The sequence below is a fragment of the Oratosquilla oratoria genome, chromosome 3, assembly GCF_046742065.1.
Source record: "Oratosquilla oratoria isolate Oo_2021 chromosome 3, ASM4674206v1, whole genome shotgun sequence".
NCBI classification, from domain to species: domain Eukaryota; kingdom Metazoa; phylum Arthropoda; class Malacostraca; order Stomatopoda; family Squillidae; genus Oratosquilla; species Oratosquilla oratoria.
In genome coordinates, this window is record NC_134779.1 from 86,851,690 (window position 1) to 86,869,678 (window position 17,989).

The 17,989-nt window shown below is 39.8% G+C and overlaps 1 protein-coding gene across 13 annotated transcripts in view; it reads right to left on the reverse strand.

The window, feature by feature from the left end:
- The window catches only part of Gga (ADP-ribosylation factor-binding protein Gga), a 251,519-nt gene that overhangs the window by 95,192 nt on the left and 138,338 nt on the right, over positions 1–17,989 (reverse strand). For 12 of the 13 annotated variants that reach the window (XR_012966271.1, XM_076183004.1, XM_076182995.1 and 9 more), the window contains exons 7-9: positions 5,169–5,261; positions 4,505–4,615; positions 3,716–4,330 (exon numbers count right to left, since the gene is read on the reverse strand). Coding sequence is in view for 12 of the 13 variants with exons in the window: in XM_076183004.1 (XP_076039119.1) it covers positions 3,716–4,330; positions 4,505–4,615; positions 5,169–5,261 (819 nt within the window). In the remaining variant the exon portion in view is untranslated. The remainder of the gene's footprint in view (positions 1–3,715; positions 4,331–4,504; positions 4,616–5,168; positions 5,262–17,989) is intronic. The other variant, XM_076182998.1, reaches the window with a different exon arrangement.

A 17,989-nucleotide genomic window follows, 5' to 3' on the forward strand; every position in this document is an offset into this window, starting at 1 on the left:
CCATTATTACTCCGAACTCTTTCATCCTATTCAAAATATTCGAACGATCGGCCCTAGCAGTTACTAAAAGTAATATTCCCTGTAAGTTTCATCTAAATCTGATGTATATTAGATTTTTATGATTAAAAAAAAGTAGAAAAATATCGAACGGAGATATGGCAACTTGAAATATGAATATATCTGTAACTTGCTTATAGTTTCACCAATTTGACTGATTTTTTCATGGCTTAATTCTTATTATATAATAAGTACAGTAAAAATTATCAACATATTTTAATTATAAGTACTTTAAATACTGAAAAACTAAAGTATAAGTATGTCACAGTAGTGACGACGCAAAGACATCATATAATTTGCTTTTTTGCACCTTTGGCGGTTTCTTCATATGAAACCTCACTGCTGGGGGTCTTCAGGGTATCTAAATCATTGGAAAGAGGTTTATTTTCCAGTAGTGGGCGCCTTCTCTTTCCTCATCAGATTCCCCTCGCCAATCTATGTTGGTAGGGCACTCCCTCCAGCATCATATGATGTCCCTTCTTCTTTCTTCTTCCTGTATAGCCTTGATCTTTTTCCTCTTGCTTTCTTTTTTGGATTTAATCTTCCTCTTTGAATTGTTTAGTCTAATGTTGTCCTTTACCTCTGTCACCGTCACAGAGGTGCAGGTGAGGGCGGTGGTGGAGTGAGAGGTGGTGAGATCTTTAGTCGTCTTTGACTGCTTGCCATCTTTAACTGCTGTTTTTTGTCATTGTGATGTTCTTTTGTTCTTTTTGCTACCCATGATGACTGTACTAAAGAGTAATATGTACTAGCTAAATAGATTGCAATGAGAGCTCATGAGACATGCGTACTTCCCTTTTCAGAGCTAGCCGGGAACTAACGCTTAGTTTCGCACAAAGTTGGCAAAATATTCTCCCTTCACCTTACTCCCTTCCCCTCCACAATCGTATTGGCCGTTGATACACTGGGCGAGTGTAAATTCAATCAAATTTCAACGTTATTCGATGCGCCTGAAGGTCCTAAGTGGCACGCCTCCCTCTAGTGTGGGTTGCGCCTTTAAATCTGTCCCTTTAAACCTCACCCAGGACCTTTAAATTGCGCGCGGCTGGAAAATTATTTGTCGGGATTTATTTCTAAGTGGTATACGAACATTTTGAACACAGTTTTGAAAAATGCCATATCTTGACCAAATTCACCCCCCCCAGGTGTCGCGTACCCCCTCAAGGACACACCCTCAATTTGGACACCTGACCAAGGGAAAGCCTTTAACCCCTTCCATACAGTGCCGCACACGTAGGCGTCATGAGGAGCAAGTGGATTCGCGACGCTGCCATATCGGCGTCTTGATTATATTTATTGTAGTCGCCCCTGTGTTTTTACATTCTCCCTAGTCTGCTCTTAATCCCATTCTCTGTGGTTTTCAAAATTCACGGGTGAAAGAGAGAACGATCGATATAAGCGGTGACTATATTTTATGATGCGAGTATTATTACGACACGTCGTACGGCTGGCATTGGCTGCTGCCCGCGAGATTTAAGTCCCGTAGTGAAGTGGTTAATGACTTGAAGAAATTCTTAACCACAGCACCTGTCCTTGCCTTCCCAAACCACAAGCTTCCTTTCACAATATACACATATATGTCCTGCACTGGACTTGGTGCAGTCCTCATGCAACAACACTTAACAAAACTCAGACCAACTGCCTATGCTAGCTGCACACACAACAAACACGAGCAAAATTATTCAGTCATAGACATAGAAGCTTTAGCTGTTATATATGCACTGTAACATTTCAAAGAAATCATCCTTGGTTACAACATACACTTCTACACAGACCATCAACCAATCTTACACCTCTTCAAACGAAAGAATCTTTCAGGAAAATGGAAAAACTTGCCAGCTGGTTCCTCATCATACAAGAGATGGCAGGTAAGGCTGAGAAAAGAGTATTGTGATGGACTGGACACATGGAAAGAATGAGAGAGAGAGAGAGAGAGAGAGAGAGAGAGAGATGAAAAGAAAAGAAAAAAAAAATGTGTTAAAAGCAGAGGTGGATGGAGTGATCTTGTGGGGATCACTAAGGATGATATTGATGGATGGGGTGAAAGGTGCTTTGAGCAAAAGGGAAATGACTGTTGAACAAGGGATAGGAATGAGTGGAGAATGGTTGTGTATGGATGATACTCTGACACAGCCCAAAGCAATTTCTCCCCATCTTCTTTATTTTCTGCACATGGAGATGGTGAAGGGGGTCACTGATTAAGTGAAGCAGCCTTGCTGTGGATGTACTGTGTCTTGCTGCATTACTTGTGACTGAGAGAGTTGGCAGGAGACAGGGATGACCCTTCATCCATAAGGAGCTAAAATGAGAGGGTATCAAGGGTGGTGGATGGGAGTGAAATGGGAGCGGAATAGGTGGTAGTGGAAATCGTGGGAGTGGGTGTGTGCCTTTAAGTTTGCCACTTCTCTTATAATGGGGGAAAAAAAAACCTTGGTATATAGAGAGATTTCCCTAAACCAACACAATTTATATGAATTTTCTCATACAAGAAAACATACTTCATACTGTAATTATTTCAAATACAGGTACTCCTCGTTTAATGACCTACTCGGTTAACGACAACTCGGAGTAACGACGGGCTTTATGACGTCGTTTAATGTAAATCTCCCGAAGTTACGACGTCGTGTACGATAATTAAGTTGGCTGAGGCAAATTTGTATGATGTTATAAATGAACTTGTACGGTGGATATTAGCTGTGAGGTAAAGTATTCTGAAGCTTAGGTCTACATTACCATCCTGCAAGCTGCAAAAACAACCTGGGGTACAGTGTATACCGGTAGTGGTAAATTTTTAGTTTCGACCATGGGCGCAATATAGCAATAGAAAATTAATTATTAATTTTGTAAATTATAATGTATCAACGTAATATGCAATTTTGTGAGCGGAAATGAAAAAAAAAATGCTAAAACAGATTTCGTAAGTAACGAAGTCATGTCGGATGAATGGTACACCATGTTTGTTATGATAGATGCCGATGTCAAAGAAATGAAAGCATGATAAATTAATTCGTCTAACCTAAACTAAACTAACCTAACCTGTGTTTAATAAATCATTACCTGCAAATTAAATGTCATCCGGCTCGTCCTCGTTGTCGTCGTCGTGAGAGACGTTGGCAGACGACAAGATGGCGTCCCGAGCCTATGCTACCGACTTCGTTCATTAGCATATTTTCTTGTAGCAAGGTATTTTTTACTTTCATTTCCGCCCACAAAATTGCATATTACGTTGATACATTTTAATTTACAAAATTAATAATTAATTTTCTATTGCTATATTGCGCCCATGGTCGAAACTAAAAATATACCCCGGTATTCAATATGGAATGTCAGCATACGCGGATTTGGTCATATACGGTAATTTTAGGAACCTAACCACCGTAAATAAACAGTAAATAAAGCTTTAATGTACTGTATAAAAGAAGAAAAATACACAAAAATAAAGATACATGTAGTGCTGGACATTGTACATACAGTACATGTACGTATATGTATACACTTTCGCTTAACGACCAATTCGGTTAACGACGGCGCGCTGGTCCCAATTGTCGTCGTTAAACGAGGAGTGGTTGTATATAAAAACCTTACTTTTACATATCAAAAAGCACAAGGTGGATAAAAGGCTTTTGAATACAACTACACTTTGTAGCTGTAGTCTTACCTGGCTTAATGCTTTCAAGGGTGACTTTGATGTTTGACATTGGCTTGACTTCCTTCAAGGTAGACTGGCCATCCTCTAAATCCTTTGCCTTCCCACTGCTTTCACTAATGTGTTCATGCACTTCTTTCTCACTCTTTACAACATCAAGTTGGGGTTCTACTTTAGCACTCTCAACCTCTTTCACAGGTTCATGGTTGAATCCATCTATAATGCTATTATCATCTAACAGAGATGGCTGATGACTATTTTCATTATGTGAGACGCAACTAGAAGGTTCTGCAGACCCAGTCACCAGAAAGTCCAAATTTGACAATGGATTACTTAAATTCTTTACTGTATCACCATTCAAACCAGTTGAGGTGCTGTCAAGTCCTCCTAGAATGTCCAAACACTGATTGCCAAGAGGTAATGATGGTGCAACACTTCCCACAGGAGCAGAAACAGTTGGTGCTGTAGTAGTCTGCTGTTGTTTCATTTGATTCATAGACATCTTTTCCTGTGCTTTGAACTGGGCTGTGATAGATGCATTTGCTGGGAGATTCTTCTTCATAAGATTAACACTAAGAACATCAAGCTCATCCAATGGATTATTCTTGCTTTCCCCTATCTTTGGACCTGTGATATAAGCAATAGAATTAACTAAAATAAAAGTAAGCAGTCCATCCTGTACTTAAAAAAAAAATATATATATATATATATATGTGTGTGTGTGTGTGTATACATAACACTGTACCTGGCATATTACATTAAAAAAGAGGTTCTCCCAATATGATATATTCTTTGTCTTACTTGAAGGTGGGAGTGTGGCTTGTGGTAGGATTGGGGCCACCATGGCAGCAGCAGGGAAGGGAGTAGAGCCAGATGTCCCTAAAGGGTGAGGAGCCACAGGTGCACTGGCAGCTGAGGAGGAATAATACTTGAATTTCAACAATGATAAAGTAACTAGGTTGTCAAGATGGGTAAAAGGTATAATTACTAATCCCTTCTATGTAACAGTACAGTACATTACAAATTTTTGTTCTAGCTAATGTCTTATACTTTTTCCTGATTCAAGTGGTGGACCCTAGCCTGCAGGGGCTTAATGGATTGTGAACCCTTCAGTATATGGCCCAACCATTCAACAAGCAAAGCTGTACAGCATTAGCTTGAATTTTTTTTTTTAAATATGATATAGTTCAAATGAACTAGCTAAACTGACTAAGCCACCCCTCTTGTAAAGGAAATATAGTCTTTGACAGACATAATAGCTAAGTCATCAGTTGGGTTCTTGGTCAGGAAAGTAGGGCAACTTTAAAAAGTTAAGGGAAGAGAACTTTCAAGTTTTACATGCAATTGGTGTTATCATCTGCAACATTAGAAGAAAAAAAAAACTTGCTAACAACATATACATCGAAGGACTAAATTAATGCATGCTACAGCAATTTGTATATAAATAGTGCCCCTGTATACTAACATGGAAAATTTGTTGCTAAATCATCCAGTAATGAACTTCCTGTGGTCTGGGGAATTTCAGAATCCAAAGCTCCAATTTTAAGTCCATCTAAACCTGAGAAGAAATAACAAAAACTTGAATGATACAGCTACTCAAAAAATTGGACTATGAACATTCCTCTTGCATATGTCTAAAATCTGTAATTAGGTTCTGAAAAAATAAATAAGATAAATAAATAAATAAATAAATAAATACATAAAAAATAAAATAAAACAAAATAAAATGCAGTAAAACCTTGCAAGATACAATCCATCCCATTTTATTTCCTTTCTGTTTGGTCTCTAATTAAAACACATGCATACAGATATTAAAATAAACAAATTTCATGCAGGACTTATATATGATCTCTTTTTTAACATATTTCAGCTTCTATCACTTAGGTGATATTTCTTGTGTTTGATACAGTGCTCACACTAATTCTATTTACACTGATATAGAGGCCATGGGCATCATGATCAAATCCAAATTACTGTAAAACAATGAGACACAAATATGGGATCTTCTACCCAGAAGCCTTAGGACCTGCAGTTTTCAGATTGTTTATCTGAAATATATCTATTCTATTTACAAAGGAGTTCTTCTCTCTTACAAGGAAAGTAGCCCATTCCACTCCTATCCACCATCCTTGTATCCCTCTTATCTTGGCTCCATGTATTTACCTAGTTGTATTTTGTGGGAAGTGGAGCTAATCTCATGGTGTCCCGCCTTTGCATCTTGCAGTGTCTAGTTTGCTCTTAAACTTATGAATAGTTTTAGTGCACACTATTTCATTGTCAGTTCTCTTCTGTAGCTATGATTTTTTTTATTTTATTTCCAAGTCTTCTTGTGCTTCTCTTGTCCCAGTTTAACTAGTCCTCTCTATCAAGTATTTCTGTGCCCTTCATGATTCTGTAGATGGTTAGTAGGTCACCTCTCTCTCTTCTTTACTCCAGAATTGATAACTTCAGTTTAGCCAATCTCTCCTCATATGACAAGTTTGCAAGTGAAGGTGCCATTTTTGTGGCAGCTCTCTGGATTCTTTCTATTTTCTTTATATTCTTTTTGGTACTGGGTAACCACAATGTCACGACATATTCTAGTCTAGGCCTTATCAATGTCACCAATATTTTTTTTATCATTTCTTCATCCAAATATGTAAATGCCACTTTCATTGATCTTAGCAAGTTGTAGGATTCTCCATCAATTTTGTTTATCTGTTTATCATAGGACAAGTCGTTTGAGATAATTACACCCAAATCTTTTTCGGATCTCTCCTTGTTTACCTCCTTGGTTCCAATTTTGTGTTGTCCTGATATTCTATTTTTGCTTTTTCCAAATTCCATTATGCTACACTTGTTCATATTGAAATCAATTCTCCATTTCTGACTTCAGTTCCATACCTTATTCTGGTCTTCCTGTAGTGATTCGCAATCCTTTTCAGTTTTTACTTTCCTTAACAGTTTGGCGTTGTCTGCAAAGAAGCTCATGTAACATTTCACATCATCATCCATGTCATTCACATAAATAGCAAACATTATTGGAGCCAATACAGATCCTTGTGGTACTCCACTGATCACCTCTTTCCAACCTGAATACTTTTCTCTGAGCACTACTCTAATCTTTCTACCAATCAGGAAGTCCTCCATCCATTTTAGTAGGTTCCCTTGTATCCCTCCTATATGTTTCAATTTTTTTTAAATAATTTTTTGTGTGGTACTTTGTCAAAAACTGTATGGAGCAGAAACATGGAACATAAGAGAGGAAGAGAGAAGTTTGAATGTGTTTGAGATGAGATGTATGAGAAGTATGATGTGATAGGCTAGATAGAGTGAGAAATGAGGAGGTGAGGAGGAGAACGGGGGTGGAAAGGGAGTTGGGAGATAGGGTTGATGAAAGAGTAATAGGATGGTTGGGACACATGGAAAGAATGAGTGATGAAAGACTAGTAAAAGAAGTATGGAAGGCAGATGTGGAGGGAGTGAACATGAGGAGACGTCCTAGGATGAGGTGGATGGATGGGGTGAAGGGGTCTTTGGGGAAGAGGGGAATGTCTGTTGAGGAAGGACGGGAGAGGACAGAAGACAGGGGTGAATGGAGAATGGTTGTATATGATGTTGTGATGCATGAGGTGGAATGGGAGGGGGGATGGAGGTGAGGTAGTATGTGTGAGCAAAATTTGACGCAGCCCGAAGGGATTTCTCCCCGTCTTCTTTTATGCATGGGGGGACGGAGAGGGGGGTCGCCGTTTTAATGAAGCAGCCTTGCTGTGGATGTGCTGTGCCTTGTGACACTGCCTCTGAGCCAGGACAGTGGACAAGGTGCAGGGGTGACCTGTCATCCAGGAGGTGCTAAGATGGGAGGGAGAGTGGAGGGGAGTGGAGTGTATTTAGGGATGGAATGGGTGGGAATGATTTTATGCCTTTTTCTTTTTGGCTACCTCCCTTGTAAGGGGGAAAAGCCTTGGTATATGTATGTACTTTGTCAAAAGCTTTTTCTAAGTCCAGGAAGGCACAATCAACCCATCCATTCCTTTCTTGCACTATGTCTATTAATCTTGAGTAAAAACATATTAAGTTTGTGGTACATGATCTTCCTTGTCTGAAACCAAATTGTCTTGAGTTTATTATATTGTTGTCTTCCAGGTGTTTTACCCATCTATTCTTGATGATTTTCTCACAAATTTTGGCTATAGTGCTTGTTAGTGAAACTGGCCTGTAGTTAGTTGGTTCTTCCTTGTTTCCTCCTTTATATATTGGTACAATGTTAGCATCTTTTCAGTCTTTTGGCATTTTTCCTTCCTTAAGTGAGCAACTTGTTATGTTATGTATTTTGTCCGTTAGTTCTTTGTAATCTTTTAGAATCCAATTTGCAATTCCATCTGGGCCATGTGATTTCCCGACGTCAAGGTTTGATAGATGTTCTATTATTTCTTTTTGTGTTATTGTTCTCTCACTCATGGGGGAGATTGCCTTTCACTTCCTTCATCCCAATATTGTGCTTTCTCTCTAGTGAAGACAAATTTGAAGTGATTATTCATGACTTTGGCCATTTCTAATTCTTCTGTGTATTCTATATTCCCTTGGCATAGTTTCACCATTTCCTGTTTGTTTTTAAGTTTACCATTCACATATCGATAGAATAGCTTGGGTTGCTCTTTGCATTTATCTATAATATCCTTTTCATGGTTGTTTTTTTCCTCTCTTCTCACTTTGACATACTCATTTCTATAGTTTATATAAACTAGCCATTTTCCAGGTTTTTTATCTTTCCTCTTTCTTTTCCAAGCTGTCCCTTTTATCTTTTGCCTCACTGCATCTTTAGTTGAACCAGCATTTAATGTGCACCCTCTCTAGCTTCTGTCTTGGTATGTGCCTATTCACCCCTTCATTGTAATTATCCATCAAGATATCCCATTTCTCTTCCATGTAAAGTCCATTTTGTTGTACATCAATCTTCCTTTCCTATGCTTTTCATCCCTCTCCATGTATATTTCTTCCTTTAGTTCAGTCTCAATGAGTATATGGTCACTCTTTCCAATTGGTGTCTTGTATTGGATTTTATCCACAATTTCAGGTTCTGTTGTAAATATTAAATCTAGTTTCGACAGCTCCTCGTTATTTCTGTATCTGGTGTTTTCACTGACCCACTGAGTCATTGTATATTCCATAGTCATGTCCAGTAGTACATTACCCCACAAGTCTTCTCCTCTCACTGTCATGTTCTCCCAACAAATTTCTTTGCAATTGAAGTCCCCCATAATTACCAGATTACCCCCACCCATTAGTATTTTATTTAATGATTGCCTTGTATCTTCTAGCATTTTCGTATGCTCATTCTCTTTCCAAGTGTTCGTTTTTGGGGGCAAATAAATCACCACAAACTTTCTACTTCTCATGTTCTTGTCTTCGACTTTTATCATGATCAGTTCTACTTTACCTTTTCCCTCCACAATTTTTGTCACATTCAAGTTTTTCTAGGCCAAGAACATGATTCCTCCTCCTTGTTTCTTGTCTCTGTTTTTAATCCAGTAATTGTATAGTCCATGTCCAACATCGATGGATGGTATTTCACCCCTTAGTTTAGTCTCCACAATTCTCATTATGTCTGGTTTTTCTTCTAGCAGGTAATCATTAAGTTCATTCAGTCCTGAAATTAATCAGTCGATGTTCGTATAGGCCACTTAAGTTTCTTCTTACTCCATTTTTTTTATTTATTTTTTTTTTTTTCGGTCTTTGGTTCACCCGTTCTGATGTAAAATTTCCTCAGTCTCATGTCGACTACTCTCCAATAGAATTCCTTGCTTTCGGTCTCTGTTCTCTTCATGTTTTCTTCCTTTGCTTCATCTCTTAGTGTCTTCTCTTTTTCTAATTCCTCAATACTCATTTCTTTTTTAATCCATATCTTATTATACTTTTCACTCCTTGCCAAGTAACCGACTTTTTCAAATGTCTTCTACTACCATTTGTGATCTTACCTTTATCTTTAGGGGTCGATTTCTATCCTTAGAATAGTGACCAATCCTATATGCATTGTCTACGTCTTTCCCTGCATCTTGGGCTCCATCCTGAATTTCTTTTAGGATTGCTATTAGTGTCTCTATTTCTTCTTTTCCTCTCATGTACCTTTTAGTCCATATACCACAATACATTTTTTCCTATCCACTGTGTCTCTGACCCAATTTGCTTTTTCATTAATTATTTGGATGATTGTGTGGGGCAATGTTACTAGCGGGGTCCCCCAGGGCTCGGTTTTGGGTCCCTTGTTGTTCATTATGTATATAAACGACTTAGACCAAGGGTTAAATAGTGATGTTAGTAAGTTTGCGGAAGACACTAAAATAGGACGCCTAATTAGGTCAGGAGACGACACCCAGATTCTGCAGGATGACCTTAATAAGCTGTTAACATGGTTGGTGAAATGGCAAATGAACTTCAATATCTCTAAGTGTAGCATGTTAAACGTAGGGCTACACAACCCCAAAAATAGATACAACTTAGATAACACGTCTTTAGAAAAATCTGAGTGCGAGAGGGACTTGGGAGTTCTGGTGAGTCCGGACCTTAAAACCAGGAAGCAGTGTATTAGCGCCAGAAATAAAGCTAACAGAGCATTAGGCTTCATTGCTAGGACGGTAACGAATAGAAGTGCAGAGGTAATTATCAAACTCTATCTAGCGATAGTTAGACCCATCCTTGACTATGCGGTACAGTTTTGGTCTCCGTCCTACAGAATGGACGTAAATTCACTTGAATCAGTACAGAGAAGAATGACCAAAATGATACAAGGACTCGGAAATTTGCCTTACGAAGAGAGGCTTAGGCACCTAAACTTACACTCTCTGGAAAGACGCAGAGTGTGGGGTGATCTAATAGAAGTGTTCAAGTGGATCAAAGGCTATAACAAGGGTGATGCAAACAAGGTCATCATAATAAAACAACAGGGCAGGACTCGCAGTAATGGGTATAAACTGGACAAATTTAGATTTAAGAAGGAAATAGGCAAGAATTGGTTTACTAATAGGGTGGTCGATGAATGGAATAAACTTAGTAACCATGTAGTAAGCGCTGAAACTATCAGTTGTTTTAAAAAACGATTAGACAACTTTATGGATGGGGATGACAGGTGGTGATGGATACGGAGCTGCCTAGTGTAGGCCTTATGGTCTTTTGCAGCCTCCTTTATTTCTTATGTTCTTATGTTCTCTTTTGTTCTTATGTCTTGCATTTTCCTGCATTTGTTGGTGGACTATTTCTTTGAAAACAATTTCTTTATTTTCAATGTTTTCCTTCCATTTCTTTATCTTTTGAATACTTTCCTCACCTAAGTTCTCTTTGATTTTTTCACCCATTTCTTGTGGATGAAGGGTCATTCCTATCTCCTGCCCTGTGCCTGGGTCAGAAGCAATGTAGCAAGACACTGCACATCCACAGCAGGGCTGCTTCACTTACACAGCAACCCTACTTCCTTGTCCCCTCATACAGAAAATAATAAAGACAGGGAGAAACCCCTTCAAGCCACATCAATATATCATTCACACACAACAATTTTCCACTCATCCCTATTTCCTGCTTTCTCCCTTTCTTGCCAAGTAGACATTCCCCTCTTGTTCAAAGCCACTCTCACCCTATCCATCCATCTCATCTTCAGTCATCCCCTCAAGTTGACTCCATCTACCTCTGCTTTATACACCTCTTTTGATAATCTTCCTTCACTCATTCTTTCCATGTGCCTAAACCATCCCAATAAACATTCATCAGTGAGACACACCACAACACCCTTCAAATCATACAAAACAAAGCCCTAAAAACAATTACAGGCTGCACAAATACATCACCTACAGACCATTTACACCATGAAACAAAAGTCCTCAAAGTCAAGGACCACCTCGACATGAGAGGCACACAAACACTTGCTGCAGCCACCACAAACACATCACACCCACTACACTACATAGCAGAACACCCACACACACCAAGAAACATTAAAACTACACCCAAAGACCTTTATTACGCACAGATACTCTCTTCTCTTCCTCCACAACCACCAAATACCAGCCTCCGGAAACATATTCATAATCATATCACTCACCGCTCCATTAACACACTGAAAGACAACACACTGCTGCATGCCAGACCCCCTGATATCCACCCTTCTGAATCCTCTCTTCCACGAAAGGACAGAGTCCACTTGGCCAGACTGCGATGCAGTCACCACCCAGCACTTCTAAGCTACCAGAAGAGGCTGGACGACCGTGTTGTGAACAGCTGCCCAGGATGTAACACTTCACCCCATACTATACAACACATAATGGAAGACTGCATTATACACAATCATGCACGCAAACAACACAACATACACTCTATAAAGGATTTGTGGGAAAACCCAGTTTCGGCTGTGGCCTTCCTTGGGGAGACGGGACTGCTCGGACAGACAGTCTAGGGAACGACAACAACAACAACATTCATCAACCCTTTGCCAACTCCCTGACCCACCTTGCTCTCCTCCTCACCTCTTCATTTTTTATTCTATCCAATCTTGTCACCCCAACCATACTTCTCAAAGACTTCATCTTAAACACATTTAAACTTCACTTTTCTATCTTAAATTCCAAGTCTCCACCCCTGATATCCACACAGAGTGGTGGATATCTGGAATAAATTGGATGAGTGGTGGATATCTGGAATAAATTGGATGAGGTAACAGTGTGTGCAAATACTATTCAACAATTTAAGAACAAACTTGATGCTGAAAGATACAAAGATGGGTCACTACGAGCCTAGTTCCTTTACTGTATAATACAACTATGTAAATACAATCTTTTCTTTGCATCCATTCCCAGATACCTATTTCTCATGACACTTTTTAATCCCCAAGACATTCACTTGCTTCTCTCAATCTATAGTCTACCTCACTCCCACTCACCCATTTCCTACTACATGAAACCCCAAATACTTCAAACTATCCATTTCCTCCAGCCTATTTTCTTTAAGACGTGATGTATTTCCAACTTGCTGCCATCCTCTCCCTTTGTACATTTCATCACTTTACTTTTACCTACATTTTACCTTCACCATTCTCTTATCACATGCCTTTCCAAATTCCATCACTTGCCTTAATCCCTCTTCTGATCCTGCCAAAGGCATAGTGTCATCAGCAAACAATAACTGGCTCACCTCCCACTTCTTTCCATTATCTCTAACCACTTCCAATCTCCTGCCCATCACCCTCACATTTATCTACCCTACCACGCCATCCATGTACACATGCAACAGCTATGGCAATATGACACAACCCTGATACAGCCCCACCTTTACTTCAAATCACTCACTCTCTCCATTTCCAATCCTAGCATGAGCTCTACTATTCTTGTAAAAACTCTTGATTGCCCTTAACTGCTTTCCCTCAATCCCATATATCTGTAATACCTCCCACAGTGCCTTCCTGTCTACCCTGTCATAAGCCTTCTACAAATCCATAAAAGCCCAAAAAACATCCCTACCTTTTGCCAAAGCCTTCTCACAAATTTGCTTTACCACAAAACCTTGATCTAAGCATCCTCCACCTTTTCTAACCCCATGCTGTTCCTCACCAATTATTCCCTCTGTTCCTCTCCTTACCCTCTCAATTAAAACCTTCCCATTTGTCTAACTACACCCAACAAACTGATTGATCCCTCTAAAACTACTAAAATCACATGTTCCCTTTTCCTTTGTCAAACAAAAATATACATTAACTCATCCAGTCCACCAGCTCTCTCACCTCCCTTAAACACACATTAAACAGCTTCACTAGCTGTTCCACTATAAATATACCCCCATTTTTTGGACACTACATGACACCCATCCAACCAAAGAGCCTTACAAGCTCTCATCATTTTCAAAGCTCGTTGTACTTCATCTTTTCCTCTCTCAATTCCTATCTTCCTTCACAATCAACAACTCCTTAAAATTCTCTGCCCATCTTCCTCTCTGCCTTCAATTCCATTAACATCTGTCTAACTACACTTTTTACCTTTTCCTTTCTGATTCACCTCCTCACTCTCTTAACCCCTTCAATACGGGCCAAAATCTTGCAGGCAGCATTAGCTGCTAGACGTGCGATGTTGTGTCATAATACTCGCATTATAAAAAACAAAGTTACCGCGGTATTGCTCATTCTCTTTCACCCGTGAATTTTGATAACCATAGAAAATATGATGAAGCCAGTTTACAGAGTATGGGGGTCATGCAGGTACAACTACATACATACATACATATACCAAGGCTTTTTCCCCCTTACAAGGGAGGTAGCCAAAAAGGGAAATGCATAAACTAATTTCCACCCATTCCATCCCTGAATACACTCCACACTCCTCCACCTTCCCTCTTATCTGAGCACCTCCTGGATGACGGGTCATCCCTGCACCTTGTCCACTGCCCTGGGTCAGAAGCAGTGTCGCAAGACACAGCACATCCACAGCAAGGCCGCTTCATTAAATTGGCGACCCCCCTCTCCATCCCCCCATTGCATAAAAGGAGAGGACGGGGAGAAATCCCTTCGGGCTGCGTCAAATTTTGCTCACACATGCTACCTCACCCCCCACCCATTCCACCTCATGCAATCACAACATCATCCATATACAACCATTCTCCATTCACCCCTGTCTTCTGTCCTCTCCCATCCTTCCTCAACAGACATTCCCCTCTTCCCCAAAGACCCCTTCACCCCATCCATCTCATCCTAGGACGTCCCCTCATGTTCACTCACTCCACATCTGCCTTCCATACCTCTTTTACTAGTCTTTCTTCACTCATTCTTTCCATGTGTCCAAACCATCCTAATATTCTTTCATCAACCCTATCTCCCAGCTCCTTTTCCACCCCTGTTCTCCTCCTCACCTCCTCATTTCTCACTCTATCTAGCCTAGTAGCCCCCATCATACTTCTCAGACACCTCATCTCAAACACATTCAAAGTCCTTCTCTCTTCTTCTCTTATATTCCATGTTTCTGCCCCATACAGTGCTGTTGGCACAATCACTCCTTCATACAGTCTCCTCTTAGCATCCATTCCCAAATGTCTATTCCTCATTACACTTTTTAATCCACCAAGGCATTTACTCGCTTCTCTCAATCTACACTCCACCTCCACCCTCACTCCACCTTTTCCTGCCACATTTGCACCCAAGTATCTAAAACTATCCACTTCCTCCAGTCGCTCTCCCTTAATGCTCACTTCCAGTCTACTGCCACTTTCACCCCTTGTACATCTCATCACCTTACTTTTACCCACATTTATCTTTAGCTTTCTTCTATCACATACTCTCCCAAACTCTGCCACCAACTTCCTCAATCCCTCCTCCGATCCTGCCACAAGCGCAGTGTCGTCCGCAAACAACAGCTGGCTCACCTCCCACTTTTCTCCATTTTCTTTAACCATCTCCAATCCCTGACCCACTACCCTTGCATTTACCACTCGCAGCCATGTATAAGTTGAACAGCCAGGGTGACATAACGCATCCTTGACGAAGTCCCACCTTTACCTCAAACCACTCACTCTCTCCATTTCTAATCCTGACACAAGCTCTACTACTCTCATAAAAACTCTTGACAGCTCCCAGAAGCTTCCCTCCTATCCCGTATATCTGCATAACCTCCCACAGTGCCTTCCTGTCTACCCTATCATAAGCCTTTTCCAGATCCATAAAAGCCCAAAAAACATCCTTCCCCTTTCCTATAGCTTTCTCACATATCTGTCTTACCAGAAAAATCTGATCTACACAACCTCTACCTGTCCTAAATCCACACTGTTCCTCACCAATTACTCCCTCTGTTCCTCTCCTAATCCTCTCAATCAAGATCCTCCCATAAGCCTTCCCAACTACACTTAACAAACTAATCCCTCTGAAACTACTACATTCACACTTGTCCCCTATTCCCTTGTAAAGAGGAACTATACAGGCACTCCTCCAGTCCTCCGGCACTCTACCCTCTCTCCAGCAAACATTAAATAACCTCACCAGCCAGTCCACCATCACTGTACCTCCCTTTTTCAGACATTCTGCATGGCATCCATCCAGACCAGGTGCCTTACCTGCTTTCATCATCTTAACAACTGCCTTCACCTCATCCTTCCTTATTTCTCCTCCGTTCTCCTCACTCATCACTCTCATTTTCTTCGCATTTCCCACTGCAGCTATCTTTCCTTCCCTATCCTCCTTCACATTTAGCAACTCCCTAAAATATTCTGCAGGTACAACTACAATATATATAATCAAGACGCCGACATCGGCATCCTCGCATACCCACTTGCTCCTCATGATGCCTACATTGGCGTCATCATATCCAAGGGGTTAACTTCCTTCTGAAACATCTTTTCATTACTTATAAAATTTTCTGTCATACTCCTATCCCATTTTACATCAGCCCTCCTCTTTGCCTACATTATTTTCTGTTTTACTTCTCTTTTCTTTATACCTCTCGTATGCTTCCAGTCCTAGTTTGCAACCAATCCCTAAATACTCACTTCTTTTCTACTACCATCTTCATTTCATCATCCCACCACTCACTACCCTTCCTTCTACTCCCATCCTCCTTGTTCCACATACCATCTGTGCACACCTTGTAACTTCCTCCTTAAAACAAATCTATTCCTCTTCTACTCCCACCTCTACTCTATCCTTTATCACCTCCCACAATTATCTCACTTTCTCCTGAAACTACTCTTCCTTCTCATTTGAATAATTCACTCTAAGCACTTTTCTACTTCCCACCCTTTTCCTCTTTCTTCACCTATCTTCCACTTTTAACATCCCTAAAAAAAAAAAAAAAAAAATAATAATAATAATAATAATAATAATGACTTATCCACTTTTCCATTCCTCTTAAACACTGTCAGCTATTACAAACTCTCTAAACCCATCTCCATTAATTCCACACTATAATTTCTAACTTGCACTCCAAACTTCCTAACCGCTCCACCTATAGGTTCTTCCCCTACTCTAGCATTGAGATCTCCCAACACTATTAAACATTTCTCCCAAACTCTATAAGTACTTATATATATGTATGTATATATAATATATATATACAGTCGAACCTCGAAAGCCCGGACCCTGAATGCTCGGACCCTCATATGACCGGTCGAAAGCAAAGTTCCCTATTTGTTCGGTAGGTGGCAACGACGGCCGTACATGTGTACTCAAACCTGGCCCAGTCAAGCCGCCACCAGGGCTGCTGTTTTGTAGAATTTTGTACCAAAACGTAGTAAAATAGCGGCATGTGGCAACTGCACAAGGACATGAGGACATTTTTTCTACATATCAGCGGGCTGTTAAAAACATTCAAAAACTCAAACTTTTGTTTAAAAATCATAGAACTAGTTATCAAATAATAGATGGTACATCAAAATATGACTTTTATTGGTAATTGTGTTACTTATAAAATATTATACCCCAAAAGATACGTTTTTACCATGTAGATATTAATATAACAAAAAAAATTATATCTTACTGAATATGTTAGGGCATGGGGGCCTTATATACATTCAAGAATAAAAAAAACTAGAACCAACATTTTGTCAAAGTTTGACAAGTATATCTGGCTATGAAAGTCTGCACACGCCCGAGAAAAATTTATGCCCCGGTATGGCAACACTCCCATTCTTCACGGCAGTGTAGAAAACGCGGCAACCCTGGCCGCCACCACTGTCCCGCGTGCATACCTTCCGATACTTACAGTGTACATAATAAAAAATACAGTAGAGTACACTGTATAAACAGTACATTTACATGCCTGTATTACAGTTATTACAGAATTATTATTATTATTATTACAGTATTATTATTACAGTGTTAGAGTATTATTCTTATGTTTCTATGCCATATCATACATTACCTATACGTATACCACTACGAAAATCTACGGGTGTCAGGACGATATTTTCGATGACCGGACTTTTGGCATGACCGGATCACCCTTCCCCCCAATTAGTCCGGGCTTTTGAGGTTCGACTGTATATATATACATATATATATATTACAATTTTTTCCTTCTTAGATGCAACCTGTATTTCCTGTATTTGGTGAACTAACATATTAGATAAAAGATCCCACAACTGTACCATAATGTAACAAGATCCTGAGAACATCTACCTCCAACATATGGATGAATTTATACCAGCATTTAACTGATAATTGTATATTGGTAAACTACAATGACAGAGTTGCCACATCATAAATATGAGATCTATTGAGGAAACTCTTTGATAAATATTCACATAAGAAAACCTTATAAATGATGAGAAAATTTTTCTCACACTGTAAAA